This window comes from Carlito syrichta, unplaced genomic scaffold (genome assembly GCF_000164805.1).
Source record: "Carlito syrichta isolate Samal-C Ts95f unplaced genomic scaffold, Tarsius_syrichta-2.0.1 Scaffold309263, whole genome shotgun sequence".
Classification (NCBI taxonomy): Eukaryota; Metazoa; Chordata; class Mammalia; order Primates; family Tarsiidae; genus Carlito; species Carlito syrichta.
Window position 1 is genome coordinate 123,573 of NW_007253359.1, and position 15,774 is coordinate 139,346.

Genomic DNA, 15,774 nt, shown 5'->3' on the forward strand with positions numbered 1-15,774 from the left:
CCCCCCCCCCCCCCCCAGGGAAGCCAGAACCGTGTGCCCAGCTCTGACTACCAATTCTGCCAACTTGCACAATGCCTGTGAGAGTCCCAGTGAGATGAGCTTGTCCCCGGATGGGCTCCACTCATTCCACAGTAATCCCAAGGAGTCATGTGATTGGTTGGGGAGACCAGTGGGACTTAGAGGAAGTGACTTGCCATAGAAGGTGCACTTAAGCCCCTGCTCTGCTCCTCAGCCCTGCATCACATCCTGTTCCCCCTCTGCTGGTTAGACATCTGGTTAGCCCCTTCTGATCTGGCTCCAATACAGATAAGAGATTCAGCCTGGAAGCATGACAGTTCAGAGCTCTGATGCGAGCACACCCACAGTGGCCAGGCCAAGGCTGGGAGACTGCCAGTGCCACAAGTGAAGCTTTGTATTTGGGACTGGCTCACTGCTGTGCTCTGTGTCCACAGGGCAGGTACTAGGGACCTTACAGTTCACCTGGGTTAGAGTCTGTGGTGACAGTTAGTGCTATAGCAGGAGAGGGAAAGAGAAAGAGAAAGAGACGACACTGACATTGTCAGTAAACCAGTGAGGGGTCGTGATGTCATTCTGCATCCATGTTTTGGTCTGCAGATCCCACCGGACACCACACTGCTACCAAGTCAATCCTAAATGCCTACATCCAGCATTGCTGGAGGCTCCAGTAGCCCACCCCTGACCCCCAACGTACATCCCTGAACCCCCACAGACACATTCATCACCATTGACCTGGTGCATGCCCTTCCAGAGAACCCAGGAACCTTCTTGTTCCCTAAACAGCAGAGCTGTGTGCAGGTCCTGGATAGTGGTGCCACAATCAGCAAGCCACCAAGTGACATCTCCCAATAAGAGAGTGGTGACAGACCTACAGAGAAAGTGCCAAGACACAGCAACCTGGCCAGACCTTGAGACCCCAGGGGACGGGCTTTGCTGTTGGCACAGGTTCTGCCCAGATTGGCTCTGTCCTCTGCCTCCAGAACCTGCTCTACCGAAGCCAGCCATCAGGACTCACCGAGAGTCTGAGCACCACCGTGTCACAGCTCAAAAGTATTGTAATAAGATACGCTGCCCAGTTGCTGATGCTCAGGCTGACTTTTCCAAGGAGGGCTAGGGAATCTTTCTTTCATATTTTGAAATATTATACAGCCATAAAATAAGACAAAATTATTAACTTCACAGCAACCTGGATGGACTTAGAGTCTATAATACTGAGTGATCTATCACAGAAACAAAGAACCGAGTATCACATGTTCTCACTCATAAGCAGACCTTGAGCCACTATCGTAATACTATAAGAGAGGAATTGCCAGTAGTGGGAAACTACCAGGGGAGGAGGGGGCACCTCATCAACAAGGCTACCTGCGTAATGAACATTTGTATACCTAACTCTGAATTGTATTCCACATATTTAAAATAAAAAGTTCATTTAAAACAAAATATTTTGAGACCAAGTGCAATGGCTTATGCCTGTAATCCCAGCACTTTAAGAGGATGAGACTGGAAAATGCTTGAGCTCAGGAGTTCAAAACCAGCGTAGGCAACATAGCAAGACCTCATCTCTACAAAAAATTAAAAAGTTAGCTGGGTGTGGTGGCACGTGCTAGTAGTTCCAGCCACTTGGGAGGCTGAGGCAGAAGGATTGCCTGAGTCCAGGAGGTCAAGCCATGAGCACACCATTGCATTTCAGCCTGGTGGCAGAATTAGACTCTGAATCAAAAACAAAAAACATATTTTGTTGTTGGGGTTTATTCTAGACAATTATGCTTCATTTACTCAACAGATGTTAGTTGAGCATCAACCCGCATCAAGTATGGGTGTAGGTGCTGGAATGAGGCAGGAAACAAAGCCCTGCCTCTTAGAGAAGAGGCAGTGCTGAAGAGAAAATGCCACACAGATAGGAGGGTAGCATATCAAGGTCAGTCTTGTGGGGGTGATTGTGGCAGACCTCACTCAAAAAGTCCCTTTGAGCAAAATCCAGAAGGAGACCTGGAGTATCCAGAGATAGGAGCAGTGACTGACCCTCAGCCTTGCTCACCCGCCAGGTTGCCAACATTGAGCTCTATTACAGAGCCCTGCAGTTCTACTTGGATTACAAACCGCTACTCATCAATGACCTTCTGCTGGTGCTGTCACCCCGGCTGGACCACACCCGGACAGTCAGTTTCTTTTCAAAGGTGGGTCATCCAGAACCCTGAGTCCAGGAGAGTGTGTTGGGCTAGCTCCTCCAAGGTCATCTGAATGGAAGCACCTTTATAAATGATTTACTCCAATTTCAAGATTCATCAATGTATCAAATGGTTTTAGATTTCAGACAGAAGCACACCTCATTTTATTGCACTTTATTGCATTTTGCTATATTGCATATTTTAAAAATTAAATGTTTGTGGCAGTCTGTATCAAGCAAGTCTGATGATACTATTTTTCCAACAGCATGTGCTCATTTCATGTCTCTGTATCATATTTAAGGAATTTTCTCAATATTTCAGATTTTTAATTATGATTATATCTGTTATGGTGATTTGTAATCAGTGACCTTTGATGTTACAATTTTGATTGTTTGGGAGTATCATGAATTGTGCCCATATCAGATAGCAAACTTAACAGATAAATGTGTGTGTTCTGACTGCCCCACCAACCAGCTGTTCCCCCGTCACTTTCCCTCTCCTCAGGCCTCCCTATTCCCTGAGACATAACAATATTGAAATTAGGCCAGTTAATAACCCTACAGTGGTCTCTAAGTGTTCAAGTGAAAGGAAGAGTCACATATCTCTCATTTTAAATCAAAAGCTAGAAATGATTAGGCTTAGTGAAGAAGGCATGTCAAAAGCCAAGACAGGCCAATGTCTAAGCCTCTTGCACCAGTTAGCGTAGTTGTGAGTGCAAAGGGAAAGTTCTTGTAGGAAATTAAAAGGGCTACTCCAGTGAACACATGAATGATAAGAAAGTGAAACAGCCTTAATGGTGATATGGAGAAAGTCTGAGTTGTCTAGATAGAAGATCAAACCAGCCAAAACATTATCTTAAGCCAAAGCATAAATCAGAGCAAGGCTTTTAACTCTCTTTAATTCCGTGATGACTGAGAGAGGTGAGGAAGCTGTAGAAGAAATTTGGAAGCTAGCAGAAGTTAGTACATGAGGTTTAAGGAAAGAAGCCGTCCCCATAACATAGAAGTGCTAGATGAAGCAGAAGAGCTGATGGAGAAGCAGCAGCAAGTTATTCAGAAGATCTACCTGAGATCATTGTCGAAGGGGACACACTCAACATATTTTCAGTATAGACAAAACAGCCTTCTATTGGAAGATGATGCCATCTAGGACTTTCATAACTAGAGAGAAGTCAATGCCTGGCTTCAAAGAACAAGCTGACTCTCTTACTAGGGCTGGTTACTTTAGATTGATGTCAGTGCTCATTTACCATTCCAAAAATCCCAGGGCCTTTGAGAATTATGCTAAATCTTGGCTGGGCGCAGTGGCTCATGCCTAAAATACCAGCACTTTGGGAAGCTGAGGTGAGAGGATCGTCTGATTGTCTGAGCCCACCGGTTTGAGACCAGCCTAGGCCACTTGGTGAGACTTCATCTCTACAATAAATCAAAAAATTAGCTGGGCATGGGGACATGTGCCTGTAGTTCCAGTTACTTGGAAGGCTGAGGTAGAAGGATCACCTGAGCCCAGCAGGTTGAGGCTGCAGTGGCTGGGAGCATGCCACTGCACTCCAACCTGGGTGACAGAGTGAGACTCCAACTCAAAAAAAAAAAAAAGAATTACGCTAAATCTCCTCTGCCAATGCTCTGGAAATGAAATAACAAAGACCAGGTGGCTACACATCCATTCACAGAATTGTTTACTGAAAAGTTTGGGTCCACTGTTGAGACCTGCTGCTCAGAAAAAAAAGACTGCCTTCAAAAGCTTACTGCTTACTGACAATGCACTGGTCACTCAAGAGCTCTGTTGGAGATGTACAAGGAGATGAATGTTGTTTTCATGGCTGTTAACAAAATATTCATTCTGCAACCCATGAATCAAGGAAAGTTTCAACTTTCAAGTCTTATTATTTAAGGATTATATTTTGTAAGAGTAGAGCTGCTCTAAATAGTGACTCCACTGATGGACCTGATGGGAAAAGTAAATTGAAATCTTCTGAAAAAGATTCACCATAGATGCAATAAGAACATTCATTTATGAAGCTGGACATGGTGGCTCATGCCGGTAATCCCAGCACTTTGGGAGGCTGGGGCAGGAGGATTTCTTGAGGCCAGGAGTTCAAGACCAGCATGGGCAACATAGAGAGACCCTGTCTCTACAAAGAGTTTTTAAAAATTAGCCGGGCATGGTGGTGTACACTTGTAGTCCCAGCTACTAGGGAGGCTGAGGTGAGAGGATCATTTGAACTTAGGAATTTGAGGCTGTAGTGAGCTGTGATCTGCCACTGTACTCCAGCTTGGGTAACAGAACAAGACCCTGTCTCTAAAGTAAAATAAAATTAATCCATGTGAAGTGAAATAAACCCGGCACAGAAAGACAAATGTTGCACATGTTCTCAATCATATGTAGAAGCTCAAAAAATTGATTTCATAGAGCTAGAGAGTAGAATGATGGTTACCAAAGACTGAGAAATGGGGAGCTGGGAGAGAGCTGAAGAGAGGTTGAGTGATGAGTACAAAAATACAGTTAGGTTGGGCACGGTGCCTCATGCCAATAACCCCAGCACTTTGGGAAGCTGAGTGGGAGTAGTACTTGAGCCCAGGAGTTCAAGACCGGCCTAGGCAACATAGAAAGACCACGTCTCCACAAATAATAAAAAAAAAAAAAATTAGGGCAACCCCTTTGGGTCCCCTCCTATTGGAGGAACCTTTCTGTCCTCTTAATAAATCCTGCTTTCTAAAAATAACAACTAGCCAGGTGTGGTGGTGCATGCCTGTAGTCTCAGCTACTTGGGAAGTTGAGGTAGAAGGATGTCTGAGCCCTAGAGGTTGTGGCTGTGGTAAACACTCCACCCTGGGCAACAGAGTGAGACCCTGGCTCAAAAACAAAACAAAGCAAAAATACAGTTGGATAGAAGGAATATGTTGGATAGCACAGTAGAATGACTATAGTAAATAATTTATTGTATATTTCAAAATAGCTGGAAGAGAAGGTTTGAGACATTCCCAAAATAAGTAATAAATACTTTAGGTGATAAATGCTTGAAATGATAGATGGTTGAGGTGATTTGGTCATTACATATTCTATACATGTATCAGAATATCACATATACTTAGTAAATATGTTCAATTTTTAAGTATTGGTAAAAATAAAAAATAAAGAAAGATACCAGTATATAAGGAGAAAATATTCATGATTCATGAGAGGAAGTCAGAATATCAGTATTAACAGGAGTTTAGAAAAAGTGAATTCACCCCTCATGGATGACTTTGAGGTTCAGGACATCAGTGGAGGAGGTCATTCCAGATGTGTTGGAAAGGGCAAGGAAACTAGAATTAGAAGTGAAGCCTGAAGTGGGACTGAGTTGCTGCAATCTCAGGATAAAGCTTAAACAGATGAGGAGTTGCTTCTAGGGGATAAGCAAAGAACAGAGTTTCTTGAGATGGAATCTACTCCTGGTAAAGATACTGCAAACACTGTGAAATGACAACCAAGGGATTTAGAACATTCTATAAACTTAATTGATAAGGCAGTGGCAGGGTTTGAGAGGAGGGACTCCAGTTTTGAAAGAAGTTCTGCTGTGGGTGAAATGCTATCAAATATCACCACATGCTACAGAACAATCGTTCATGAAAGGAAGAGTCAATCAATGGGTAAACTTCACTGATATCTTATTTTAAGAAATTGCCAGTCACCGCAGCTTTCAGCAACCACCACCCTACTCTGATCAGTCAGCAACCATCAGCATTGAGGCAAGACCCTCCACCAACAAAGAGAATAGAGTTGCTGAAGGGTCAGGTCAGATAAATGTTAGCATTTTTTAGTAATCAAGTATTTTTAAATTAGGGTATATACACTTTTTGTAGACATAGTGCTATTGCACACTTAATAGACTACCGTGTAGTGTAAATATAACTTTCATATGCACTGGGAAACCAAAATATTGGTGTGACTCACTTTATTGTGATACTCACTTTATTGTGGTGGTCTGGAATTGAACCTGTGATATCTCTGAGATATACCTGTGCAGGTTTGCATTCCAGCCAAAATGTCCACAGACAACATTGGTCTTGACTGGATGGTCCAGAAAGTCCTCTTTGTGCGAGTGTGTGCAGGCCTGTTGGTTATAAGGGGGAAGGTGCCCCTGGCTCCTGAGAGTGACCCACTTGAGAGGATGCTATGCATTTGCCCACCTATACCCCCATCAGTGTGTAACCAGGCACCCCCTGCCTACTGTCCCCATGACAAGCTTGACCAAGTGTCTCGATGGTCTCCCCCAACTTGTCAGGTAGGTCAGCTGCCCCTGGTGAAGTCTTACCTGAGGTCAGTCCAGAGCCATAACAACAAAAGTGTGAATGAGGCGCTCAACCACCTGCTGACAGAAGAAGAGGATTATCAGGTGGGTGTGGAGGAGGAGCTATGTCGGGGTGGACAGGGCAGCCCCCAACCCAGGAGCAGGCTGGGCTCCACCCCTGCACCTGCCAGTCTGTTCTTGAAGCAGGCTGTCCTCTCACAGGAGGGTGTGCGGGCCCTACAGAGCACCAACGGGTACACAGACAGGCCAGGCCTTCCTGAGGCTTCAACAGATGCAGCCACCAATGAGTGATCCAGGTGCCTGCTCCATGTGCAGGCAGCCCCTGTTGCACAATCCCATCCCTCATGGAAAGGCTGTCTTCCCAGGGCTTGAGGGCATCTATCAACGCCTACAACAACTTTGACAGCATTGGCCTGGCTCAGCAGCTAGAGAAGCACCAGCTAATGGAATTCAGGCGCATTGCAGCCTATCTGTACAAGAGGAATAACCAGTGGGCCCAGAGTGTGGAGCTCTGCAAGAAGGATCATCTCTACAAGGTCAGTGACCCTGTGCCCTGCTTCCTCCTACCCCATTACCTTGGTGTGCTTCTTGGTCCTTTGAAGAGTCACACCCCTTCCCTCTTCTTCCTAAGACCTGACTCTGAGCTTCACCAAGAGATGCTCATAGAGGGCGAGGGGTTTGGCATTAAGGGGGAGACTATTTTTAGAATAGGGGGTGAGAGTTGGGAGTAATCTAGAGCCTCTTAAAAATTATTCGCATTGAAAGACTTACAGAGTCTGACCAGATGCAGTGGCTCATTCCTGTATTCCTAACACTTTGGGAGACTGAGGCAGGAGGATTTCTTAAACCTGGGAGTTCGAGACCAGTCTAGGCAACATAGAGAGACCTCTCTCAACAAAAAAGTTAGCCAGGTGTAGTGGTGCATACCTGTAGTCCCAGATGCTAGGGAGGCTGAGGCAGAAGGATCTTGAGCCCAAAAGGTTGAGACTGACTCGAAAAGAAAAAAAAAGAGTCTTATACAGTTGGTTCTCTCCCCAGAAATTCTATGTAAGTTTCACTCTACCTAAACTCAGTGTGGCAGGATTCACTTATTGGCACCACTTTACTTCCTATCAAGATTTGAGGAATTAAAAAAAACCTCAATTAAAATCACATTCAAAACATTTGTTTCAAGCTGAGTGTGGTGGCTCGCCTGTAATCCCAGCACTTTGGAAGGCAGAGGCAAGAGAATTGCCTGAGTCCAGGGGTTCGAGACCAGCCTGGGCAACTTGGCAAGACCTTGTCTTTATAATAAATCAAAAAATTAGCTGGGCATGGCAGTGCACGCCTATAGTTCCAGCTACTTGAAAGGCTGAGACGGAAGGATCATCTGAGCCCAGCGGGCTGAGGCTTTGGTGGCCATGAGTTTGCCACTGCACTCCAGCCCTCCAACCTGGGTGACAGTGAGACTCAGACTCAAAAAAATAAAAAATAAATTTTGTTTCGAAGCTGGGTGCAGTGGTGTGTGCCTGTAGTCCCAGCTACTCATAGGCTGAGGTAAGAGGATCTCTGACGGGGAAAAAAAAATGATTTTCCTGCCAGTGAGGTGGCTTAGCACCACTCTCAGCTCTTAGACCTGGTTCTGGGCCTCTAGTAGGCAGGTAGGGCTGGCTATAGGCACTTCAGAGCCTGAAGTGCCATCCTCTTGGCCTGAACATTTCCCCAGAAGGTAAAGGAGTTGTATAAGAGGGCCATTGGTGTGATACGATATGCGGCTGAGCTGATTCCCAAGGGTTCCTGGTGCCTGGAGACCTTGGAATCCTCCATCAGTTGTAAACTTGACCTGAGGGTGTGACTCTCAGAGTTGTTCTTGACCTTCCTGCCTTCCCAGGACACAGGACACTGTTGCCTTTTGCCCAGTACAGGGGTCTTGCTCTTATGGCCCCTCTTATGGCTCTCAGCTTGCATTTCATCAAGGCCTCTGACTCCTGGTATCAGTCATGTCGAGCTTTATGGCGTCACCTCATGTTTTAGACTGTTCCATGGCATCTCCTAGCCCCTAGTGCTTGTGGACCTTCTGGCAAAGGAAGCTGAGGGTGAAGTACTGAAGCTCTGAGACCACATGGAAAGGTCTCTGGAATGTCTCTAGAAGGTCTCTGGCTGTTGGAGGTGGCAGCCGCACTCAGACACATCTGAGGGAAACTCACTGCTGCTGGCCGGTCACAGCAACTCTGTGCTGTTCACATGGTACCCACCCAGGGCTTAAATGCATGGCCTCCTTATACAGTTGGTTTTAAATGCATGGCCTTTTAAATGCATGGCCTCCTCACCACTCAGACAGTAATGAGGGAATAATGCTGTGGTGCTGCCAGAGGCCCACTGGCCTTTTCAACCACCCACTTATAGCCATACTGGCCAAAGAAAGTCCAGAGAACAAAGCCACAGATAGAAAGTAGCTGAGCATGCTTCCCCCAGAGCAGTGGGCTCTCTGCCAGGACAGCCTTGGCCCCAGGAAACATTTAGTTGTCACGGGGTGGGTGTGTGTGTGTGTGTGTGCGCGTGTGCGTGTGTGCGCGCGCGCACGCTATAATTAAGTGGTAGAGGCCAGGGATGGTGTTCACAAGCTCAGATGCATGCGTGGCCTCAGTGACAGCACTACCATCCTGGAGGAGCCTGCCCTGCAGCCAGAGCTGAAGCCTCTTGAGTCTTCCTGGAGGGGGTGGCCAGTCATGACAGCATGCCCAGTCAGCGGCCAATCAGGCAGTGATAGAAAGAAGTTTTTCCAAATGACAGAAGTAGCGTTTAGGTAAAAGCGCAGGTGATGTGTGCACTACACATGGGAAGTTCAGGATATAGAGGAATGCAGAACAGGCAGGGTGAGAGGCAGCCACCTTTGGGTTGAGTGTGAAAGGCATCAGGCCCAGGTTGGGAGGAGCACGGGCACACCCATGTCCATGAGTGAAGCAAGCCTGCAGGGCCTGTGGAAGGGCAGGTGTGAACTGGACATGGGACAGGAACAACAGTAGAGCTGCCCTGAGCGGCACAGCCTAGGTGGTGACAAGAGAGGAGGGTGTGGGAGAGCCTCAGGTGCAAGTGGGCTCCAGGCTGAAGGAGCAGAGTGCTGACTAGGAGCTTCCTGCGGAGGAGGGGGGGATGGAGAGGTACCCACTTTTAGGTACATGCTGAAGACATGTTAGCTGAGGGTGGGCCCAGCCAGTGGAGGACACAGCAGGGAGACTGAGGAACCAGCATCACAGGTCTTTGGAGATACAACCCAAAAGCATCCTGGAGCTTTCACTGGAGTCTCAACTGACTATGGCCAGAAAGTATCCTGGCACCTTTGTAGGAACAGTATGGGGGATGAGGCAGGACTCAGCCAATGAGCAGCTAGCAGGTGGGAGAGCTCTTTCCAGAGGACGGTCACAGTATATTGGGTCCTCGAGGACATGGAGACTGTCTTCAGGAGTCCCCAGAGTGGAATCAGAGGTGACGGTGTGTGGAGTAGGGACTAACATGGGTTATCTGTGCCAACTTGCTGTCCCACACAAGTCATGGTCAGTGGGTTGCGGTCAGCTCCAGGTGGAGTGATCTTGAGCAAGGGACTTCATCTCAGTCCCCGGGTCTTGATCTCTGGAGGAGTGATGGCGGCCCCTGCTGAGAAGGGCTGTGCTGGGGTCTGGTATCCAGCTCCCACCATGGGGCAGAAAATAGAGAGCAGCCATAGAAGGGACCAGTTTTCCTAGTGACTTGTCACTATGCAGGTGATATTTTGCTAATGATGTTGTCTTGGACAAAGAAATATGCAAGCATGAAAAAAGCAGTTAGGGGTCTTTGAGTGACTTGACAAAAACACACATTACTGCTTCTAGAATAGTAGCAGTGCCCCTAGTAGCTACCTCTACTTGAACTTGACTTGCTGTTTGCCTGAGCGCCGGGTCTTTGCAGTACCTCCCAGTGTCTGTCCCAGAGCAGGCTGTGCATGCCATCCGCCCATGGGACACTGGCCTGGTCTGCCAGGGTGCCTGCAGCACACACAAGCTCCCAGCAGTTCTGCAGGATCTGAGAGGACTACACTCCACAGCCCATGGAGGTGGTACCTCTGTCTCACCAGAGGGCAGCAGGGCTCAGGGAACAGCTCGACCAATGTCTAGATTCACTCTGTGGTGTAGAAAGGCTACGTAGAGCCTGGCACTGCCAGCCCAGCTGCCTACGGCACGAGACCTCTGCCTGCAGGACACCCGAGTCTGCATTTGCCTTGGCTGCAGGATGCCATGCAGCATGTGGCAGAGTCGCGGGATAGCGAGTTGGCACAGAAACTGCTGCAGTGGTTCCTGGAGGAAGGGGAGCGGGAGTGCTTCGCAGCGTCGCTCTTCACCTGCTATGACCTGCTCCATCCTGATGTGGTGTTTGAGCTGGCCTGGAGACACAACCTCATGGACTTTGCCATGCCCTACTTCATCCAAGTGATGCGGGAATACCTGAGCAAGGTAAGTGCTGACCCGCTGTAACTCTCTGACCACTGTGAGCCACAGCCCATCCCTGGCGCTGACTCTGGCTGCTGGCCTGCAGGGTAGGCTCTGAGGGTGGACCCATTTCAGGCCAGCCCAGATTGCCCAAACAACCCTGGGCAGCCTTCAGGAGTCTTTTCCCTTCATGCTCAAGTGGTTTTCTGCCCAACATTAAGTCCTTCTACAATATCACCACAGAAAACATTGGGTAGAACTGAGATGTCCTACTCACAGCAGCTCCTCCAAGAGACTGGGAGCATGACAGGTGTGCTTGCCCATGGCCCTATGCTTCATCAGGCAACAGTGAGGCACCAGCTGGTAGTGCTGGCTCCCCATGACACCTCCAGTCCACAACTGTTATGCTCAGACTCTCCAATAGAATCTGGGGATGTAGCTGTTAATGTACCTGTTGGTGGTAGTCTTCTTTTGCTGAGCACATAGTGGGAATGTTAAGGCATGCATTGAATCCTTCCAGCAGCTACAGAGAAGATGACTTTTTCTGCTTTACTGACATGACAGTAGTTGATTTTAAAACTTCCTGGGTGCCAGATCCCTAGGAGTACATTTCTGGGCCCTAGCTTTAGCCTTTGTCCAGAGATCTGTGTTATCAGGTCGTTTGTTGTTTCTAGCACTGGAAATCCACCTTTCAGCAGCATCTACCTGCCCATCCAGTCTTCCCTCCTTCTAGCCAGATGGAGACCCTGAAGCCACTTGTGCTGAGTCTTCTCTGAGTGGTGCAGGGAAAGGAGGAGCCTCCTGGGCCAGTGATGGGTAGGAAAGAAACAGGGACATGGACTAATGCTGCCAGCTTTGGCCTAGAAGGGCTTGCAGGAATGCCTGCATCTGCAGAGCCTCCAGGGAGCTGCCCAGCCCCTGGTGACCATTCCAGAGGCCATTCCAGGTCATCAACGTATTGCAGGAGAGTGTGACCTAGTACTGTTCACCCAGCACAGCTGAGTGAGAGGCTCCCTAACGACTCACAAGGGTTTGGGGAAGGAGCAGCCCCAGCCTCGTGGCCTGAGCTGCATGGGCTACAAGGTGACATACACCATTTGGATTTATAAGGATCCCAGGCCCTCCACTACAGTAGATGGCAGCTCCCTGCAGTAGGCATCTATGCTGTGTGACATTTGCCCTCGGAAACTACCCTTGCCCACGTGAGCGGCTTTTCCTGTTCCCAAAGTGTCTTACCCAAAAGCAGTCTTTCCCGAGAATCTGCATAGAAGATGCATGTGCTGAAATCTCTTCCTGATGGTAGAGGCCCCCGGCACTCAGGGATGTCATTGCTGTAGGGATTGAACTACTGGGGGCCATCAGGACTTTGGGGAGCATGCTCCTTCTCTGTTGTATATGGTGGACTTTATCTTGGCAGCCACTGTCACCATCGTCAGCACTGTGGCTACACAGCCTTGGCCTGGGTTTCCCAGACTTTTCCACTAGCCCTGGGAGGTAGTGACTGCCGGTGCCCATCCTACAGCTGTCCAGCTGTTTCTGCTAGGACCAGACAAGGTGCCTCTCGTGAGCCCAGCTTTTTGGTCAGTGGTGTGGGAGTGCAGGGTTGTTCTTGGTTTGAGCTAGCACCCAGCAGATCCAGCACAGCATTTCTGAGCATAGCTCCCTCCCTGATGGACAACTAGCCTGGGGCCTTCTGGCTTATCTGGGAGGCTTGAGGGCCAGTCCTGAGACGCTCACTCAGCACTCCCAGTGTAGACCGCAGCCATGCATGTCAGCAAACTTAGGAAGAGAGATGACAGGCTGCGTGCCCGTCATGCTTTCTCACCTCTCAGGCTAGACCAGGGCAAGTGGGAGTGGGAGTCAACAGGATGCCTGGCCCTATCACCTCCAGATCTGAGCTCATAGGGTGCACATCACTGCTTGTTCTTTTTCAGTCCTACCAGCGCAGCCTCTGACATCCCCACAGCACCACTCTTCCCTGCCTAGCCCTGGAACACTGCAGGGGCAGTGCCTGGGAAGCCTTGGGGAGGAGCAAGGAGGCAGCTTATCTTTAAGATGTCTCAGGTACTCAGCCTGTAATCCTAGCACTTTGAGAGGCCGAGGCGAGTGGATTGCCTGAGCCCCCGGGTTCGAGACCCACCAGGGCAACTTGGTGAGACCTCGTCTCTACAATAAATCAAAATTTAGCAGGGCATGGTAGCACATGCCTGTAGTTCCGGCTACTTGGAAGGCTGTGATAGAAGGATCGCTAGAGCCCAGCAGGTTGAGGCTGCGGTAGCCAGGAGCCTGCCACTGCATTCCAGTCTGAACGACAGAGTGAGACTCCAACTCACAAAAAAAGAAAAAAAGATGCCTCAGGTGAAGTGTCTAGGTGCCAGGTGACTTGTCTCCTGAGGACCAAATGATTTCTCTGCTGGTTAGAAGGGGTGGACAGCCCTACAGGCTGGTAAGCAGCAGTGTCCCTGAGTCCAGAGGACTCGGCTCCTGTAAGCCAGGCACTCACAGCCTGCAACCACTGGCTGCCACAGCACACCTGGGAACAAAATGCTCCTTGGATGTAGTGGGTAGCTGCTGAGCTGGAACAGCACCTGGGCTCTGCCTGCTCTCTGCCTCAGCCCAGCTACCAAGGCCTCACCTCTTTGTGGCCTCACCGCATTCAAAATGCGCACAGGGTGTGGAGCTGGTCACTCCACACCTCAGCACTATCTCTCCTGGGGCCTCTGTGTCTGTTTCATCCAGGAGGTGGGACTGGGTTCTATCTTGTGGGTACTCATGTGCTCGTGGCTCTTTGGCAGGTGGACAAACTGGATGCCTCGGAGAGTCTACACAGACAGGCAGAGCATGTGGCCGAGCCTACCCCTCTCATGTTTGGTAGGTAGCACCTGAAGCCTTCAGTCCCCTGGGGAGGAGGGGGAGGTGAGTCACACCATCCTTCCCTGACTAGGCTTCAGATGGAGATGGGAATGGATGGGTGGAAGCCAGAAAGACCCATGGCTGCCAGATGTGGAGAAAGTGTGTGTCCAGGAATATTGGCTCAGCCACTGTCCTTCTGCTCTAAGGGTACCTGCTTTCTCATGAGGTTGCCTGCCCAGCTGTGAGCTGCCACTGTTGGCCCTGCCTAGCCCTTGGGCAGCAAGGCTGCTGCTAGCATCCACCAAGAGGGGCTTTGTGCCTGAAAATCACCCAGGGTCACCCTGGCTGCCAAGCAGACTGGCAAGGCTGTGGGTGCTGGAACATGCCAGGGGGCCAACACAGGCCTGAGGGGGTGGTGTTAGCATGCAGCATACCAGCTGGTCCTGAGGCTCTTGCTGAGTGTGTTCTCCCTGAGGTTGTGCCCATCCACCACTAATGCCAGTCTGGTTTTTTTAGATTTTGATGGGCATGAATGAGACCCAACCAACTGAGCTAAGTAAGTGTCCCATTTGGGGACTAGCTTGTCCTCTAGCTGGCTGGCCCCACAACAACACTGCCCACACACCTTGCTTCCAGCCACCTGCTGCCCCAGTACCTCAACCTCTGGGGGGTTAGGACTGGCCCTGTAGACCCTTTTCCTTGGGTCCCTGCCTACTGAGGAGCAACCAGGAAGAACTATGGGCAGGAGCTCTGCTCATGGCCATTTCTCCCTCAACAGGCCAGCACCTGATGCTGATGGCAGGCCCTGCCACCAGCCCAGACCCTGCCAGCTTCCCCTATGGATATGCCACTACTCCTGCCTTTGCCCAGCCCCCCATGTACAGCTTCAGCGTGTAGTGGGCAGTCAGACTCAACACCCCCTCTACCTACTGAGGTAACAGCCTCTCCAAGGAGTGTGTCACTCTAGCAGCACAGAGGACCCCGGAGGTGGAAACACATGGATGGTGTTTATTTTGCTGAAATCCAATGACGGCAGCCTCTGTGCCAACCTGAAGCCTGGGTAGACACTGCCCAAGATCAGCTCCAACTGCCAGCAGCGAGGTGGACCTCTGCCTGCAGCCAGGCACTCCTGGGCATGCCCTCTCTTCACCCATCACACTGGCTGTAGCTGCCCTCTCCAGGCCACTTTGGAGTTACAACACGAACTCGTCTTGAATGGAGGTACCAGACCCCATACCAGGATCCTGAGTCTCCTGCAGATCATGCTTATTAAAGTCGGTTTATCAAGGCAAAGCTTCTCTGCTTGGTGCTGCTGTGGGTGGAAGGGAAAGGAGCCACCCTTATAGGCCTTGGAGCCTAGTAAAGGTTTTCAGGACCCGTCTGGGGTGGGGGACCTGCATCTCCCCAGAGAAGGCACCTGGGAGAACACCAACGGGTTGGGTTTGGGGTCTTTTCCCAACCAAGTTGGCTGCCCAAAGTTCTAGATGCAGAGGGGCATGGGTGGGAACCGCACAGCCCCGTGGGATGTCCGAAAGTCAAACCCTCAGACTACTGGAACCAGGCTAGCCCCACGTGTCTTTGGAGAGGATCTGCCCCTCTCGCCTCCAGAATCCCTGGGCTCCTGAGGATCCCAGTGGCCGCGCGGACTCCGCTCCATGCTTCTGTCCTCTCTGGGCACCGCACCTTGACCCGCCGCTCGGGGCTTGGCACAACACCGCCTCCGAAGGCCACGCCCCAGTCCCGCCCCGGCCCCGCCGCGCTCGGCTTTCCGAGACCGGGCATCAGCCACTGGCTGTGCTTCAATCCCCGCCCTGTCCCTGCCTCAGCGCGCCCCGCCCCGGCCTCAGTTTCCCGGCCGGCACGGGGCGGGCCGGGGGCGGGGCCGGGCTCGGACCACGCGGGGCGGGGCCTGAGAGCTGACGCGGCTGCCCCGCCCCCGGGACCATAACCGGCCGCCGCCGCCGCCGCTGCCGCGGACCGAGTGCCGAGCGCGGGAGGC

General features: G+C 50.4%; 1 protein-coding gene across 3 annotated transcripts in view; it reads left to right on the forward strand.

Annotated features, from left to right (window-relative positions):
• The window catches only part of CLTCL1 (clathrin heavy chain like 1), a 105,101-nt gene extending 90,077 nt beyond the window's left edge, over positions 1 to 15,024 (forward strand). Inside the window, exons 27-32 of one of the 3 annotated variants that reach the window (XM_021717075.1) lie at positions 2,064 to 2,195; positions 6,454 to 6,564; positions 6,846 to 7,016; positions 10,725 to 10,946; positions 13,718 to 13,793; positions 14,554 to 15,024. In XM_021717075.1, the coding sequence (XP_021572750.1) occupies positions 2,064 to 2,195; positions 6,454 to 6,564; positions 6,846 to 7,016; positions 10,725 to 10,946; positions 13,718 to 13,793; positions 14,554 to 14,672 (831 nt within the window). In that variant the 3' untranslated portion in view covers positions 14,673 to 15,024. Of the gene's footprint in view, positions 1 to 2,063; positions 2,196 to 6,453; positions 6,565 to 6,845; positions 7,017 to 10,724; positions 10,947 to 13,717; positions 13,794 to 14,291; positions 14,333 to 14,553 lie in introns of those variants that run through there. The other 2 variants (XM_008067022.2, XM_008067021.1) reach the window with 2 other exon arrangements.
• The last annotated feature ends 750 nt before the right edge of the window (positions 15,025 to 15,774 follow it).